We start from the raw sequence: 18257 nt of genomic DNA, 5'->3' as shown, positions 1-18257 counted from the left end.
TAACAAGTTACTTTCCACTACTGCTGGTGTGTTTGAGTAATATGAAGAATACAAGAGAATATTAAGTGTGAAAAATAAAAACACAGGGAGCAAGAGTACGCCACTTTTTCAGTAAAACCACTGAATGAGAAGAGGTGAGGTTTGGGGGCAAGATGAGGGGAGTTTGTGACGTAAAGAGGAGGTGTGAGGAGAAAAGGGGGAGAACTTGCGGTCAAACATATGCTACTGTTTGCTCTGGAGCACAAGAGGCAGTCTGTGTGTGTGCGGGTAGCAGTAGAGAATAAGGTGGAGGGGGGCTGGATAGAGGAGAAAGACCATCGTGGAATAGAGGGATAGATGGAGGAAGTGAAGAGGAGGTGGGGTAGCGCCCATGTTTGCACAGGATGCGTGTACGTGGGGCGGAGCATGACGTGGCAGGCCAGGGGGCTTCAGCGTGAACAGAGTTCTCTTTTCATGGTCATAACAAGAAAAAAATAAATAAAAAATAAAAAAACTACAAAACCAGACAGCTATGCTAGCATGGATTTCCAGGTGCGTCTGATGGACTGCAAAGTCAACTAGCAAACTCTCGGGGAGATGGGACGGAGCAAAAAAGACAGCTCAATGGGGACAGCTGTTAAGTCTTAAAAGCGAATAGTGCAAAGATAAAAAGCAGGGTGTGAGGTGCATGTGCACAGTTCAGGTGGCTTTCTGTCTGTGGATGCCCGCCCTGATCCACCTCATTAACTCCTAAGTGAGGGCATTTAGTCAGCAGATGTCCTACCAAGGGGAATGTGGACACATATAAACTACAGTACTTCCAAGAAAAGACACACATGGACTAAAATGTACAGAATGTTCCTTTAATGTGTTAATTTACGCTAGATTAATTGGTTCTGATGGCTTAACAAACCGTGCAGCCAGTTCATCACTGCTTGACTGACTGTCGACATATTCTACATATTACTCTGGCTCAATGTGTAAAATGAAACGAAGCAACTATGCTGAAAATGTTTAAAATATGCATGACATAAAGACAGGTACTGTGCAGCGTCACCCTGAAGCCAACGTGAATTTAAATCAAAGAAGCCATCACGTCAAGATAACGATTTAAAACACCAGCTGATAAGATCAACACGCTGCCTTTAGAGCACCAGTCAAATCACATTAGTCCGCTTATTAACGCACACCAGTCTGTTTCTAGGTATATTACATAACATAGGCTGTGACTCCGCATTCCCTCAGCCAGCGAGATACAAAAGAAAAATAACAAACAGACATGAGATATGAAAGGAGAGGTTTGGGGGGGGGGGGGGGCCCTTTCCCAGGGGGAGAGGTCTCCATTTCCTGCATCAGCAGACACTGAACACAACTCCAGCAGACTGTCTGGCATGTGAGCGAAGAGCAATGCTGGAGTTTGATTTGTTATTTCACCCCGGCCAATGCCCTGCTCGCCCTTTAACCCTACGAACATGGGACGAACTGACCAGGTCTAAACTGGCTGAGCTGCAGGGTCTTAGGCTGCTGTAATCTCATGGAGATTTGAATAATATTCTACTAAATGTAGTCATTTTTCAAATTATATCCAATAAAATTATCTTTTGTAAAGTTATTTTACTTTTCTACATTTGTCACTACCATTTTATGTCTATTTGACACTTTACTTTAAATCAGTATTTGGATATTTCAATAGTTTTCATTTATTTTAATATTAAGATAAAGTTTTTGTCTTTTTTTAAACAAATGATAGAAACTGCTCTGGTTGAATCTACAGAGTTGAAAAGTCATGTCATTTAAATGACAAACGTTCCTTTTCATGCAGAGTAAATATTATTTTTGTGACATATGGAGGATAATTAAAGCTAAGCCCGTGAACCCTCATCTCCTGTGTTGACCTTCCTCCTTTGTTAGATTCCCTTTTAATCTTTATCTCAGTTAATGACGTAGGCTTCTGAGAAAACAGTCATGTCCCTGCACTGTGTCATTCTGTTTCTCCACAGATGCGAGTGCGTGAACATTATGCATCCATCAGCTTGTTTTATACAGTAGCAGTTATCTCGCGAGACGATCGCCGGAGTCGTCACAGAAGGTCTCTGTGAGTCGACGCTGGCTTTAAAAACAGCAAACTCACATCTGCTGCTCTGCTTATCAACAAGAACCGCACGGTCAAACAGAGCAAACAAGGACGTTTTCAAAGAAGAGTACAGCCAGTGCCTCCCCACACACACACACCCCACCCCTGAGCAATGCATTTTAAAAATTCATTAGTGCTGCTTACACATTGTGTTTTAGTACACAGTTCACAAGGTGCTTCGATGAAAAACTCGGGCTGTCCCCGAACTAAGATTTTCAGAATTGACTCATGCATCATCAATCGTGCAGGGACACCTGGGAGATGTGGTGGGGTTGGGTGAGGTGGGATCGGTGGCTCAGTCTGTAAAATTTACAGCCTGCAACACTGTTGCTAAAATCTGTGCACTGCTTAAAAGCTATAGTCATATACACACATTACATTTTGACTGAATTTAAAACACTACTACCAAGTCCATTCTGTTTTCATATGGTGATTGCAAAATAAAGAATAACTTTTTATTTAAATTAAAATAGTTAAGAAAATAAAACACATCTTCACTGTTCAACAGTATTAGTTTACTCAGAACAAGCAAAGAAGAGAAAGAGAAAACAAATTTCACCCCCCAAATGACCAGACGAGTTCTCTCCACCTTTTGATGGCAGAGGAAACTCGGGTCCATTGTGTGAGTTTGATTAACAATGGGAGTGGATGAAGGCGTAGGAAGTGGTCACACCCAGTATTGGGCAAAGAGGTGAGGAGAAGCATGTGACTGAAGGAGGGCCACAGATTAACAAACCAAACAGCAAGCTGGTGGAAAATATGAGCAAGTCAGCGCTCCCTGGAGGAAGCTGTGGTGAGTGCGTTTCTGTGTGCATTTTAACCTCTAATCAGCTTTGAAGTGAAGCTAAGTTAGTGTGTGTTTGTGTTTGTGTTTGTGCACGAGGCAAGAAGCAACACCTCTGCTGCCCGGAGAGGAAGTCTGATCTCTCAGAGGAGGATACTCGGAAAGGAGGCGGGCATGATTTAACCACCAGCACCACCTCTCATGGAGATCCACCCATAACAACAACAACAACAACATTGGCACCAAACAACAGAAGCTCAAAAACAAGATAGATGATGACATGGTTAGCCCACAGCAAGTCCCATAACCTAGCGCAGCGACAACACACACAGGCTGTGGGCTGAACTTATTTTTTTAAGTCAGATGACATGCTCCATGAGAGCTTGTGACAGCAGATCATGTAGGGATGTCAGTAAATAACCATCCCTGGGGCCTAATCAGGAGGAAAAACAGGGTGTGTTTGGCAGAAGGCAAAAGAAGAGAGGTGCTGTTAGGTAAGATGCAACGACAGCGTCACGTTTTTGTATCTCGGCCACAACAGAGGAGAGGAAGGGGCGGACTAGGGAAGGGGATGGGGGAGCTTGGAGACAAAAAGAAAAAGCAGCAAAATGTTATGGAAATTCCAAGACAAAGCCATGCATGTTTCGCTCCTTGGGGGCATTGCCGAGATGACAGTGAAACCACAGCGAAGCTCTGCCCTTTGTCAGAGACTGGCACGGAGGAAATATCAGAGCACGTCCTGTGCCAAGTCTGCTGAGAGAGAAAAGAGGCACAAACACAATCCTATAGAGCCGCAAAAACACTTAGCACCAGGAAAACAATCCTATTATGCGTCCTTTTTTAACATCCTCATCAACACATATGTTAGCAGACAAAAAGCATGCCTGTCATCTACAGATGGTGCGTCAATGAGCAAGGGAAGGAAGTGGGCGGAGGCAGCTGCTGCCAGTGTCAGAATGGGAAAATAAAAGAGAGATGGATAGAGAGGAGGCACAAGAAAGGTCAAATCAATAGATGTCCTTGGAGCAGCGAGAGCAGGGAGACGTGTGCGGCCCTCTGCTGCTGCTCCCACTGCCGCACGGCGTCACATTTTCCTGCGCCCTCCGCAGATGTGTCACATCCTACGGTAACAGATGAGCTGCGGTGAGAACAATATAACCTGATCCTTTTATGAGGAGATGAGATCAGCGGCTCTAAACAGTGTGAAGTTGAACATGTGTGTGTGTGTGTGTGTGTGTGTGTGTGTGTCCTCCACCAGGGGATTCAGGTGTAAACAAGCCTCTGATTGGCTGGATGTAGAGGAGTAACTGGAAGATGAGCTTACGCAGTGACATCATCTCTCCTGGGGGTGGGGGCTTAGGAGGTGTGCTAGTGCAGTGTGCACATCTGTCTGCAACACAAAAGCCTTAAACAACAGACTGAAGCTGAAGTTATTAACAGGCTAGCAGGGGGAAGACGAACTTCATTGATACAAAAGGGCATTTAAGGTTAGTCCTTGTTTGGCCTGAAGCCTCCGAGCTCTGGAAGTGAACGTAATAAATGTTAGGAACGTCACCTCAGAACATGCTGGAGTCAGCACTCTGCAGCATCCCCCTCTCACTCAGGAGCAGCCTCTCCACCACCACAGCTCCTTTCTGATTAAATATAGTTTCATAAGGAGGGAGTTCAACGTGTCTGTGTGAGTGTGTGTGTGTGACTCACAGATCAGAACATGACGCAAGTGCGATCCAGCTGTGCTTTTAAGGTGTGAAACTTGACAGTCTGTACATAAAATTGCATTTCTGGAGGCTATTTAAAACTTTCCTTGTCTGCTTTTTCTCCTCTTCCTCTCCGCTCTATCCTTGGTAACAGCGCCATGTCAGATGGTGGATAATTGAAACAAATGAGGGGGCACAGCTGCCAAAGGCACTGCAGCACAGAGGCAATTACGCAGCTATGGAGGCAAGTGTGTGTGTTTTCGTTTGAGACAGAGAGCGAAATAAGGAAGGCTTACGTACTCACCACCTTATTCGTTCAATTAGACTGCACCAGACCACCCCTCCCTCTCACTCTTGCCTGGGACAAACTCGATAAACAGGAAGTGAGGCGCCCAGGCACTTCCCGTCTCCCCTTCAAATGGGCCTCTTGTTCCCAAAGGCGGCGCAGAGAGGCCATGGGCTTCTGAAACAGTTCCTATAACCGATTTGCCACCTTTCCAGCCCATACAAAGCCTCCAGGCCCGTTGTTTTGGTAGTGAATTCTGTCTAACCCTTTTCCTGCCACCTGACCAACCTTCAAACTGAGCCAAACACAATGAAGCCATTATCCACTTGCCAATTGGGCCACCAAGCAGCTGTAACAAGTTTTTCCATGCCTACAGGGCACCTGCTGCCACACACAGACAACTTTTCCTCTGCTACATCGCACGCAATATTTGTCTGATCAGCAAAGATTAAGGCGTTTCCAGCAGTGTGTGTGTTACAGGACATGCTCTGAGTTCCTTCTCTTAATTTGTTTACCTTCCTTTTGTTTTGTACTTTAACTGAATTAAGCTCCAGTAACAAAAGAGCTGCAAAGAGGTCCTGTGTTTTTTTAATTAAGCGTGTGCATGACTGTGTGTGCTGACCGTGTGGATCTAAATGTGGAGGTGAGGTTAGTGCAAGGCCATCTCTTTCTCCTTCTCCTGAGCCAGCAGGACTCGGCCGCTCCTGAAAACACACACACCCACACACACATACAGAGTGTCTGTGTTATGCAACTGGCCCTGTGTGTGAGGTCTGCCCTCTGCAGTGACTGGAGGGCAGGTGAAAGTAGAGAAGGACAGTCAGTCATGTCAAGACTGATACAGTCGTCTTCTTACATCTGCACCAACCAGCATCCCTCCCATCTGAGTGTAAAGTAACACATGTCCTGACTGGATCAAGTGAACACGGACACCTCTACCACGGTTTGGTCTGTTCTCCATGTGATTATCTACAGAGAGAAGGCTGAAAAAAAAAAAACTATCTCAAGCTAAGAAATCAGAGGAAAAGGCAGATTTTGTTACTGGGAGCCATCGAAAGCCTGATATCGGAGGAGATTCTTGGGAAATGGGGAAGTAAATCCAAAGAAAAAGATCAAAACCACAGACGTCATGTACAAATTTAAACCTTACTGATGCTGCCTGACCTGTGCTTATCTAAATGCAGCCATTAGCTTGATGATGAATACAGAGTGTCTGCTGTGCAAGTGCGGTAACTTCTATTGAATCCCGCTAGTTGATTTTGGACTGCATGCTCCATTTGTTTAGGTGGAGTTTTGGGTGGAGTAGTGAATGATAAACAAAGCCACAGAAACAGGAGCTGATTATACAGAATCAATATTTAGCAAATATTGATATCATCCTCTAGCTCTTTCCTAGAAATAGATTTTCAACAGACCATCAAACCTTCATTTAAAAATTAAAGGGCTGATCTTGCTGTTTGAGTTAGACGTCTAGGCATTTTTCTCCAGCCAGAATGACAAAGCAGCTCTATTGTACAGTGCAGGGGCCGCAGGAAATAATCCCATCCAATTCCCTCAGGCAAAGCTGTTAATAGATAATGATTTCATGAGATTTCAATGCACTAATCATAACTTAAGCCCACTTTTTTTCCAAACTAAACTTTCCTCAAAGACTGATTTAATTCAGCCCCATCTGAGTGACGTGCGGCCACGCAAGAAGGGAGTCTGGTGGGCTGAGGGGGAAGGACTGCGGAGTCTGTCGGTGGAGAATGGCATCCTTGTTGAGCTGCACGTCTTGGCTCTGTGGAAGCAGCCAGGCCTGCCAAAGATAGCCTAATGAGAGACACATGGCAAACAGTATGGCCTGCTCTGCTAATACAACACACACACACAACATGATGATACACTCAGACCTATTGTTTCCACACAACACATCATAAAATTTACCACATGATCCACTGACACCGAACGCATACACACATAAGCTTTTGCCATGTGTGCTGGCTTTCCAGCAACACATCAACAACAATACATCACAGGGGTAGAGAAACATTAAACCTCATAACGGAGAGGAAAATTGGATTTTCTGTTTCATGCTGCCATTGTGTATGGAGAAATAATGACCATGACTTAAACCTTTGACGTTACTGCTGAGGGAGGGGGGAACAGAAAAGAAACAAAATTGACTAAAGCTGAATAAGAGCTTGACCCAGGATTCAACTCCAACTGCAGTAGGTTGCCTCAGGACTGTTGTGTTGGAGGCTCTGGAAAACTGATACCTATATGTGTGTGTGTGTGTGTGAGAGAGAGAGAGAGAGAGAGAATGCATTCACATGTGACAATGTACATATGTTGAGATAACAGTGAAGGGATCCTAAGATAACTTTCAGTGGTGTCACAAGGCTCAAAGACAGCCCACACCAAAAGGTCAAACTACAGTGCTTGGCTACTTAAAGTAGTGTAGTCTTGACAGCTTGAAAGCCACATTTTCATGATCAGGAAATATTTACTGTACAAATAAGGGAGATTTTTCAATCTCTGAAGAGTTTTTCAGCCCCACGCACTCAAATCCCAACCAGACTGGTTAAACTGACAACAGCAAACACATGGGGCATTAAAGCCATGTCACAACCCTGAACACATTTGAAACAACATTATCCCCACTTCCACTGCCAAAGGGTCTCTTCAAGGTCAAAAGCTAAGAATACACTCAGGAATATTTGATTTTTTAAAATTCATTTCCCAATTAAACATTCTGAATCAAACTGCTGGATTACTTAAAGGAATAGTTTGACATTCTGGGAAATGTGTTTATAGATGAGAGGACCAAAGCTGGAGCCAGCAGGCGGTGAACCTACCTTTGTTAAATCCATTTTAAAAAAGCATAAAATGTAAAAAGAAGTTATGGTTTGGGTGGGTGGGTGGGTGGGGGACAATTCCTTGGCCAGCTGCAGTAACCCCCAGTAAATCCACAACTTGACATTTCCCCTTGAGATTTATTTGTTAGCTTAGTGTTCATGTGGAGCTTGAGAAACAGATGCTAAATAATTTTATATGTATGTATGTGACTGAAAAACCCTTCTCATAAACTGTTTATTAAAGGTATGCACTGTCCAACATTACTATTACACTCAGGTATCATTCAGTATTCAACAACGAGTGAAGCTGTTAATTCTCAGAAGCACTTGGCTACGTGTATCCTGCTTCTCCTGAAGTTCAGGTGAATATAAAGTATAAAGTCTTTGCTCCCAACTGTGCAAAAACTCAAGGTCAATTCGATTTTATTTGACTTTACGTCATATGATGACAGACTGTTCTGTCGCTCCATTATACACAGGATGATCGACATTAGAGTTGACACTGTTTGAGGGAGTGCTGGCAGGCAGCTTCTACTCCACACAATGCTACTGTTGAAAGCTGAAACACCGGAGCCCGGGGGACGGAGGGCTGGCCTGGGCCGAGGTCAACGAGGATGGGTGTGCCTCCAAAAACACACATCAATCAAGCCATATAGCATCACTGCCAAGCCATCTGATTGGCTGACGGAGACGCAGAGGGAGAGGAAATGCTAAAAATAGACGTGACGGCCCATTTTGGCTTAATGAGCCCATGAGACATCAGTGTGCCGTCTAGGTCCCACCCCTGCCTTGATCATGAACATAAGTACTTCTGGCACAAGCCCTTGCCTTCACAAGGCTTCTGTGTGTATTTCACCAGCAGTATATAACACATGTGCAGCCTCACAGATACATGACGTGCGCGCACACACATTAACAGCAGGCTGTTATTCATACTAAGAGCAGCAATGAAGTGTAAACAAAGTTCTGAATCACAGCGCAGCCTAATCTAATCCAGCTGTGCTGTGTGCGCCTGTGTTAAAGCTACAATTTTACCCTCACCATCAAAACGCTCCTTAGAGAACGAGAAAGTTATATTTAGACTTTATACAGCAGTTAAGGCAGGCTCAGGCTGGCTAACCCCACAACCACAAGAGAGGGGAACCAGATCCTTTCTGCTCCAACTGCCAGAGAGCCTAACCTAAATCATCTTCAGCACAATAACCAGCTACATGAGCGCCAGTAAGTCGTCAGATTTTAAAACTAACTGCACAGGCTCTCCAACACGACAGCTGCACTAAGGTAGGAAACTGTAGGAAACCAAACAGAAAGTAAATGTAGAAAAAAAGAGCAAAGTCTGTAAAGCCCAATGCTTCTCAAACAAGAGAAACTGAAAAAAGGAAGAAAAAAAACCCCAACATCCCTCCCCCCTTGTGAGGGAACTTTGTGTCCAAACAAACAGTGCTGCAGAGCCAAAGGGGCACACAGGAGGATGAGATGAAAAGTTGGCTGAGTCTGACTGACTAGCTGCCCTCTGGCTGGATGCCATTTCATTCCAACTATTCTTAACCTACCCTCCTAACAAACCCCCGTAACCAGCAACGTCCAACACTCCTCCCCTTGGGTCAGCTATAGGAGGCTGGCTGTGTGCCATCGCTGTCCCTCTGTCCTCAACTCCCTCCCTCTCTCCTCCTCCTCCCCTCCCAGAAGTCAAGATACCACCGTGTGTCTGACTACAGCAGAATCTCTGCCTTGCTACAGCAGCACTGTCCTCAAATGTCTCCTCAAAACCGCAGCAGTATAACAGAGAGAGTGAATGGGCAGGAAAGGAAAGGGGAAGGAGGGAGGGATCAGATGGAGTCAGGGAAAGTCTGAGGATATACGTTGCAGAATGATGAAAAAGTACGATGACAACAACAACAGTAAAAAGGAGAGGTCAAGAAAGGAAAGAGGAGTGACGGTGACTTGGTTAGCTACCTATAGAAGAAGCAGTCGCAGCACACCAGAACCCCCATCCAGTCGGTGGTGGCGAGGCTCCGACCCACAGCACCCTTTCCTGCCTTTCACCTCCCCTGTCTCCGTTCCTCTTCTCTCGCAAAACTCAGCTACGGGTGCACCAGGACGGCGGCTCCCAGCTCCAGCATAGCACCTTGTGTAATCATAAGGCTGCTCAAACGGCCTTCGACTTTAACACAGGTCGTGCGGGGCGGATGGACGAATGCTCATGCACGCACACACACGCGCAGTTTAGGCCGCTCAGTGATTCAGCCAAATCAAAAAAAAAAAAAAAAAAAAGACACTTTCAAAACAACAACAAAAATCATTCATAAAACCAGACACACTTCTCTGAGCATGTTTCTCTCTCTCTCCCTTCCAACTACTGCAACTGCCTGCCTCACTTTCACACTCTTGTGTGCTCTCCCTCTCCCTCTCCCTCTCCCTCTCTCTCTCTCTCCCTCTCTCTCTCTCTCTCTCGCTCTCGCTCTCGCTCTCCCTCTCTCTTTCGCTTGCTGGCTTCCACTTGAAAGGCGGGAAGATTAGCTTGGCAAACAGAGTCCCATAAACAAACTGCTGACTGCTGGACAGCACAGGCTGGACTGCAGGGGAGTTAGAGAGAGATGGACAGAGACATAGCAAGAGAGAGGGAGAGAGGGAGGAAACAATCCCTGGGAGGCAGCAATCTCAGCCATCTGTATACATCCTAAACAAGGGCTAAACATCCTATCTCCACCCATCACTCACAAAGACCAAACACATGCTCTGTTTGGTAAATGGGATTCAGAGTCAAATCCTGTCAGACCTCTCTGGATGGTTAATGAGTGCAGCAAGTTGACAGCCTCTTTGTGCTTTTGCCCCCTCAGTTATATGTAACTGAGTTATAACAGCAGATCGCTGACTGTCAACTTTCCTGCCAATACTGAGCAGGGGAACACGTGAGTATACACGCAGCACAGGATGTACCCTGTTTCGTGCACATACATACAATAACGGTGACTCTTCATTCACACAAATGATGCAGAGGTACGGGATGGGAGGGGGCTAGCGCGGAGACAAGCCCCCAGGAAGCGAGCCAATCACTGCAGAGCACTCTGGTTATGGCGTGGGCAAATAAAGTGAAGGACACGGAGTGAATTATGGGGCTTCGATACATTTCTTCCTCTCTTCCCTGCATTGCTCAATAAGAACAATCACTTTCTTTTGCCCTCTGCCAGTTACTCCCTTCCTTACAGATCAAAACACACAGACAGAACCTCACACAAGCACCGCAGTGGGTCAGGTGGAGGAGCATGAGCGCCACTGTGATCGGAGGCTGCTGGGCACGACTAGACACCGATGCAGGATTAACCGACCATGAGGAAGGCAGCGGCTGAACGCTGACGCTCAAAGTCAAATGGGACGGCTCCACTCTGCTGTTCATAGAGGACTAATCACTGCAGTCTGCCAAGAAAAAGACTGAGAGACAGCAGGAGCAACAACCACCTTCATAAGATGGCGGTTATGTAACAACCACAGAGGGCCGCTTCTGCTCTTATTCTGTCGCGGACTCATCAAATAAGCCCTGAAACAGTGAGATGAATTTGACAGTAACCAAAGCTGGGAAATATTTTCACCTAACACGGCACTGAACTCCCCCTGCACTACGTGTTTCTGCTCCTGTTCTTTTTTGAGATAAAAGATGACAAAGAAGAACTGCAGCAGCCGGGCGAAGCACTTTTGCATCCAATGACGTCATCCCTCCTCCTCCTCCTCCAGCACCTCCTCCTCCTCCCAGGAGGCCTGTCACCAGGAGCTGCAGCTAGCAGCCCTCCTCTCTCACAGTTTAATTACCTCATCCCTCTCACCTGTGCACACACACACATAGATGTGAATGCATGCAGAGTAGAGAGGGATAGTAAAGCGTATACTTCCTAAGTGAAAACAGAAAGGGGAGGAGGAGTACGCAGCAATAATGTCTTTCACGTACTTTCAGCTGTGTGATGAGGTGGGTGTTTGGCACTCATTAGCTCCCTTTGTGTATTCAGTACTTAAGAATCAGGATGTGGGTTTTGTGTGTGTCAGGTACAGCGGAAGGCCATGAGCCCTGAAACAAGGCAAAAAGGAAAAGGAGTGCCAAAGGGAAAACAGCAAGAAATGAAACTGACATTAAATCAAGTGTCACATTCAACAATATGAGCGAGCTCTTGAGTGGTCTGTGTGTGTGTGTGTGTGTGTGTGTGTGTGTGTGTGTGTGTGTGTTTGTACTTCCCCAAACTTTTGGATCTTATCATGAAATCCAGGCAAACAATAAAAGCAAGACATCCGGTGTTAACAGTTACATGGGATGAATGTTTAAAAAAAAAAAAAAAAAGCTGTGTGACTTGGTTGGTGGATGGCAGAAAGACAAAGAAAGTATTTTTCTTATAAACTTGTGACTTGGAGAGATAGCACAATGAAGGGGGGAGGGAGAGGGGGGGGAGAGTGAGAGAGAGAGAGAGAGAGAGAGAGAGAGAGAGACCGAGAGACCGAACCACTGGGCAGGGGAAAGACCCACCACCTCGTGACCAGGTTTAGAAACGCCAGGATATGAACAGAGGCCGTTGCAATCATGTCAAGGGAAAAGTGGGTTAGGGGGAGGCAGATACACACATCGCACACATCATTCACACTGCTACACACACATACACCAAGGCATACAAAGTTGCTAGGTGATGGGACCTCAAGAGGGGGTATTTCAGCAGAGGGAGAAAGGAGAGATCGTTTTTGCTTAATGGAAGAGGGAAAACAAAGGAGCCCCCCCCCCTCCACCTTAAAGCAAGACAGACAGGTTTCTCCCGATCAAGCTGAACAGACTGAAGTACACGTGGGTGCCACATTGGTGGAATCAGGGCACCCATGAAAGGAAATTACATTACATGATCAATCTCTGAATAGCCATAAAACTACACACTGTAAATCAGCAATAATAAATACATGTAGATGTGTACATGAAGTTCACATTTCACAGTGGTTTTACATTAGATGTAGCCTACATATCCATCACAATAAGGAATAAGCCTTCAGTGGTCCCATTGCAGCTATGTGAGCATGATAATGCTAATGTTGCAATAAAAAAGTAAGCCTCCTATAGCAATATTAAAGGGCTATTGTAGGACATTACAGAAATACAATAAAGTGCAATAAAGAGACTATAAAGTTGCAACGAGCACCACTGTAAGCCTCAATGGAAATATCACAGAGAAAGTGAATTGATTTATGAGCCAAGGATATAACGTGCAGCCCTCCCTCCTCCTCTCCATATGGATAACACATTAACGAGTTCCCGCTACATACATCCTCCCAACCTCTTACCTATTTAACGTATAGGACCCGTTCCGTTTAAACCTCATCCTGGACGACAGGAAGCGGATAAAGAAATCCAGAATTGACGGCGTTTCAGCTTTTCGTCGCACCTCGAAAAGAAACAAACCCACTCAACAACACCGCGTCTCTGTCTCTCTATCTCTGCAGAAGAAACAAACGCGGAACAATACGGAGTTGCTCTTTGCAGTCCCTCTCTCACTTCTTCCAACACCTCTATCTTTCCTTCCCAGTCCTCCCTCTCCTCCTCCCTCTCCTCCTCCTCCGGTTCCTCACTCGGGGTAGTTTCCGTGGGGCAGGGTTAACGAGTCTTCAGACTGCAGGCGTTTCGATTAAAACAAAAAAAGGAGAGAGCTCGTATCGGTGGGCATGTGTGCAGTCCGGAGCGATGTAAGTTGGGGAAAAATGTAGCGATATTAACACGGAGTCTGGTGGAGGCTGGGTCGGCTTTGTGTCAGCCTCGCTGACGCAAACCACCGCGTTTTCTTTTTTTCTTTTTTTGTTACTCCCTGAAAACACACCAAGATGAAACTTGAACCCTTTCTTTCAATGTCTTCTTTCACACCACCTCCTCCGGCTCAATTCGGCGACATAAAACCGAACTAAAGTCACGTTTAAACGCAAAAAAACACGAATAAGAAATTTGCAATCCTGCGGTCCCTTTATTAAAATGGTTATCGGTGCGAGCTAGCTTCCTTCTCCCCATTCACGGTCCTGTGGAGGCTCTCACGTTTCAGCTTTTCCTATCTGAGGAGCTATATATACACACACATTTATATTCCTCCATAGGCTGAACACAAACCAGACGCCACCACCCCAACACAGCTCCTGTCAACGCCTGAAGGGTGAGACAGATTTAAGACTAAGAATAGGGCTGAGGATCCATTAATGCCATTTAAATCCAAGTAGCCCTTCCAAGAGTACAGTATGTGTGTCTTTCTAATGGGCAAACACAGTCATTTCACATTTCATTACACAGGAGGCTGGTGAGCATGCTTGAACTCCAGGAAGGCTTTTACTTTGATAGGTTATTAGCATGTATCACTGGATTAAAGTGGTGTCGATTTTAGGACGATGAATAATGATGATAAAACTGGGGGTCTGCCTACTTCATCTGCCACCACTGCACCAACACACTCCATCTGGCTGGCTAGTGAGTAATATCCATGCTATGCAGCATTTTCAGCATCCTCTCTGACAAACACTGTGAGAATTGACAATGACATGAGTTGCAGGAATGTTAAAATGTGGGAAATGACAGGCTGGATAGCTCAAAACTGACTCCGAGCAGGCACAGAGGTGACATTGGAATGACTTTACAATGCTAAAGTGTGATCTTTATCAGCCGCCTCCCTCCAGCTATAGCCTTAAGTGTGTATGCGTGCCCTCGGGCAAGAAAGGCTCGCTGCCCGCCGCCCGCCCCTTCTGGGAGATATTTACACCACTGTGTCTTGTGTTGTGTACACCAACTACAGCTAAAGGTGAGTCAAAGCTGTTGTTTTGTCAAGTTTGGATTGGTATGGTAATAGATTAATTTTTTTAAGTTGATGTTAGTACAGTTGAAGAGGGGAAAAGATGGATGGATGGAGAGAAAGGGAGAGTGGGGATATGCTGAGAGGAGGGCCAGACCACAAAGACTGAAAAATGGAAAGACCAGATGTTGCATTTTCTTACAGCCAGTTGAGGAAGCTTTGGGAAGGGGAAGATGACATGCAACAAGGGTCCCATATTAGATTTAAATCCAAGATATTATTTATGGTTACAAGACACCTCAAATTAAAGTTATTAGAACTCCGATAAAGCCATCTTAAAGTGACTTGGAGACAGAAATGGAAAAAAAATGTAGAGTAAAGGAACAAGTTTTCATTGAAAGCTTCAACAGTATATTTTCTCCAAGATAATAACAACAGAGATTCATTGAAGGACAAGCCTAAGATCAAACATCCAGTTCAAAGTATCCTGAGAACCATGTCCAATAAAAAAACTAATAATAAAATAAAATGTCTCATTAACTTTTGTGTGTATAGGTCTTGAGGGAGGAGAAGGAGAAGTACAAAATGATGAATCCAGGCAAGCGGTAAGTTTAAGAGCATTCAGGATTATTCAGCATTACATCATGGGAGTGTGGTGCAGTGTCTGTGTAAGCATGAGAGTGTGTGTGTGTGTGTTTGTGATTCCTCTACTCCCGCAAAAGCACTCTGGGTTGGTTTCAATGGCTCCAAGCTCGTTTATTACAATAAGAGCAGCCTGGCACCAGAACTGCTGATCAATCGCCCTACCACTGCTGCTGCTGCTGCTGCTGAAGCTCAGTCAGTCACTGCAGAGTTACACAACAGCCACTGGGGGGAGGAGAGGAGGAGGAGGACGAGAAGGAGAAGGAGAAGGAGAAGGAGGAGGGGGAGGAGGAGGGTTAACAGAAGATGAGAAGGCTCTGGAGGGTATGGGACAGAGATATAGGAGGCTTGGAGTCAAAAAAAGGAGGATTTTGGAAAGAGAAGAGGGTGAACGATGCAGACCACAGAGGCACAATTAGTCTGAGCTTTATTGATGCACTTCAAAACAACTGCCCCCCCCAAATTCCCTCCTCCTTTTCAGTCTCAATCCATTCTTCCTTCCTGCACTTATTCATCGCCTACACCTTAACTGCCCCTGATTTTATTGCTCCCTTTGCAGCCCCTTCATTAAGCTAATTTGAGCTTTCTTGCTTCTTTCGCAATCCTTATTTCTATTCAAGCCACTCTTTCCATGCATACCTCCCTCGCATCATGAGCCCCCTTTTTCCTCCCCCTTCTGTCCATCTAACTCAGTCCCTCCCTACATTCCTCTTCCTGGTGCATGTTGTGTGAAGAATGATGTGAACTTTAAGCGCGTCTCCGTGCATACTAATGGCGTCAGCGCGTGATGCCCTCTGCTTTTTGTCCGAGGAGAAAGCTGCAGATTTTCTCTGAAAGTGTTGATGCTGAGGATAAAATAAAACACCCCTAAACGTCTCTTTTCTCCGACTCGTTCCCAGTCACAGGGAAGGTTCCAGAAAACAGTCATCGCTGGCTGCGGTGCGGCTGTGGAATAGCCCTGGCCCCTCCACTCCTACACAGGCTTTCCAGGAATACATTGCACAGCAGTCAAATGCTGGACCGCAGTGCACAAACACACACAAATGGCTACACACAAGCACACACACTCTCTACTGTGGCTCCAGTGACTTGAGTGCATGTATGAGAGGAGACGCCAGCTTTAGAAAGACTATGTTGCTGCATGTGCCAAGTTCCCCAGCATAGACAGAGGTGATACTGACAGAAAACACACACTCACTCACTCTCTCTCTCTTTCACACACACACACACACACACACACACACACACACACACACACACACACACAACACTCCCTGCTGTTAACACACAAAAAATTTAATCTTATGAAACTGCTCACATGTGTGTATTACAGAATTTAATGTACATAGGGTTTTGCTGTCAAGAACCAAGCACGTACTGTTTTTCTCTCTCACACAAGTGGGTGCACCCTAAATATGTTTCAGCAAACAAACACACACACACACACACACACACACACAGTTAGAAGTATATGTGAGCTGGGGCCAGGCCAAGTGGTGCAGCATGAAAGGGCCTATATATGTGGCCAGGCTGGGTGACGCCAGGAGTTGGCCAGTCTGTCTGTGTGTCTTTCACATACAGCCTGGCCTATGGTTAGAGGACACTGCTATAACTCACCTTTTACACCCTGTCCGTTCCTGTAGGCTTCTGCTACCTGTCTCTGTCTGACTGTATCACCACAAAGCTAATACTGGTCCTCCATTGTATGTAGGTGCTCATTTGTCTAGTGTGAAATAACAGGAGCAAAATGACAGCGACGTTTACATTTTCTCAAATGTCTCCTGAATGCCCAGCAAAAGCAAATGTTATTGTCGGGGTATTTCTGGGTTCTGCACTCAGTCTGTGTTATCTTTCTATATCTAGACAGATCTGGTTTCAGTTCAAATTCCACCTGATGGAGGAAATGAAATGCAACCTTACCCATGCAATGATCACTGCTCAGGCATTTTGAGAAGGTGAAGCTCAGTGCCAGGTTTGAAAAACCATTTCATTTGTAAAAGGCAAAGCGACGCTCTTTTTGTTTTTATTTCCCTAGTTATTATGCTGCCGTGAGAGGTCGCTGAAGACATGTCCTTTAGAAGTGAAACGATTCGTCGATGAATGGGTAGGACTCAAATTACAAAAGCGGAGGTGAAGCGCTGATATGGGGAACTGCTGATTGTGGTGCTATGATGCCACCTACTGTTGATCAGAAAAAAATGCACCTCTTTGTGGAAAGAGACTAGTGTCTCCACTTATTCATTCTTTCTGCGGAGCTAAGTGAGCCGTGCTGCAGCTGAGGAGTGGTGATGAGAGAGAGGCAGCAGCCCGGCAGGACAGAGAACCTGCAGGCAGAAGGTGGAGGCAGACACTGATGTCCCGTTGACTGGTATGCAGTCTGGTATTGCTGGCATGCTGAATAAAGCCCTTGCATTAGTGATGGAAGGGAGGAGGCGAGGACAGGAGATTAAAAAAGGAGATGAAAAAGACGAGGGAAGGAAGGAGAAGGAGAGCAGCGCTGATGCCTCAGTGACACCTGGTATTGCTGGTATGTGACAGAGACTGGGGGCATGTCATGAATGGAGGGAGGCGAGGAGAAGAAAAGTAACACAACTAGGGCGAGTTGTTGGCTACCCATAAGATCCTCTGTGGAGAAAATTCAAGATTTTAAAAGCTTCTCGAATTTTCCTCAAAGCATTTAATTCAGAGGAAAAAAATAAATGCTGAAGATTTGTTTCACACAGAAAAAACCCTCTAATTAAAGATGAAAGGACTGGACGAAGACATAGACCATTAGTGTTTGTCTCGTACTGAGTGACTGCAGTATGCAACCACAGATAAATCATGATTTAAACATCCAAATATTCTAACCTGGGGTGTGGAGAAAACTCCATGTGAAGATAAATTAAAAAAAAAAAACATTTGATAAATCAAAGAATGTGCTTCAGCTCAGCAAAGAACAGAACTATTGATCTCTGTGTTTGCCTCTGGCTGGTGGTGGACTGGCACTGCTGGTTTAATACTGCAGCCGCTTGATACAGTCATGTGATACTGGACTGGAAAGAGCCAACAGAGCCCGGTGCACACTGGGAAGACCTGCAAGCCATGATTATGCAACAAGATCTGATTTC

The 18257-nt window shown here is 45.4% G+C and overlaps 1 protein-coding gene and 1 long non-coding RNA gene across 4 annotated transcripts in view; one reads left to right on the top strand and one right to left on the bottom strand.

The window, feature by feature from the left end:
* The window catches only part of mob2a (MOB kinase activator 2a), a 60889-nt gene that overhangs the window by 23362 nt on the left and 19270 nt on the right, over window positions 1-18257 (bottom strand). The window contains exon 1 of one of the 3 annotated variants that reach the window (XM_018663989.2): window positions 13025-13210. The exons of 1 other annotated variant lie outside the window; for it this stretch is intronic. In XM_018663989.2, coding sequence (XP_018519505.1) covers window positions 13025-13062 — 38 coding nt within the window. In that variant the 5' untranslated portion in view covers window positions 13063-13210. Of the gene's footprint in view, window positions 1-9673; window positions 10112-13024; window positions 13211-18257 lie in introns of those variants that run through there. One more of the 3 variants, XM_018663990.2, reaches the window with a different exon arrangement.
* LOC108875230 (uncharacterized) lies at window positions 13618-17247 on the top strand. Its single transcript, XR_001959842.2, has 3 exons — window positions 13618-14514; window positions 15061-15110; window positions 16047-17247. It is a non-coding gene; the product is annotated as an uncharacterized LOC108875230 (long non-coding RNA).

Source organism: Lates calcarifer, linkage group LG10 (genome assembly GCF_001640805.2).
Source record: "Lates calcarifer isolate ASB-BC8 linkage group LG10, TLL_Latcal_v3, whole genome shotgun sequence".
Lineage (NCBI taxonomy): Eukaryota > Metazoa > Chordata > Actinopteri > Centropomidae > Lates > Lates calcarifer.
This window is presented reverse-complemented; position numbering and strand designations above follow the sequence as displayed.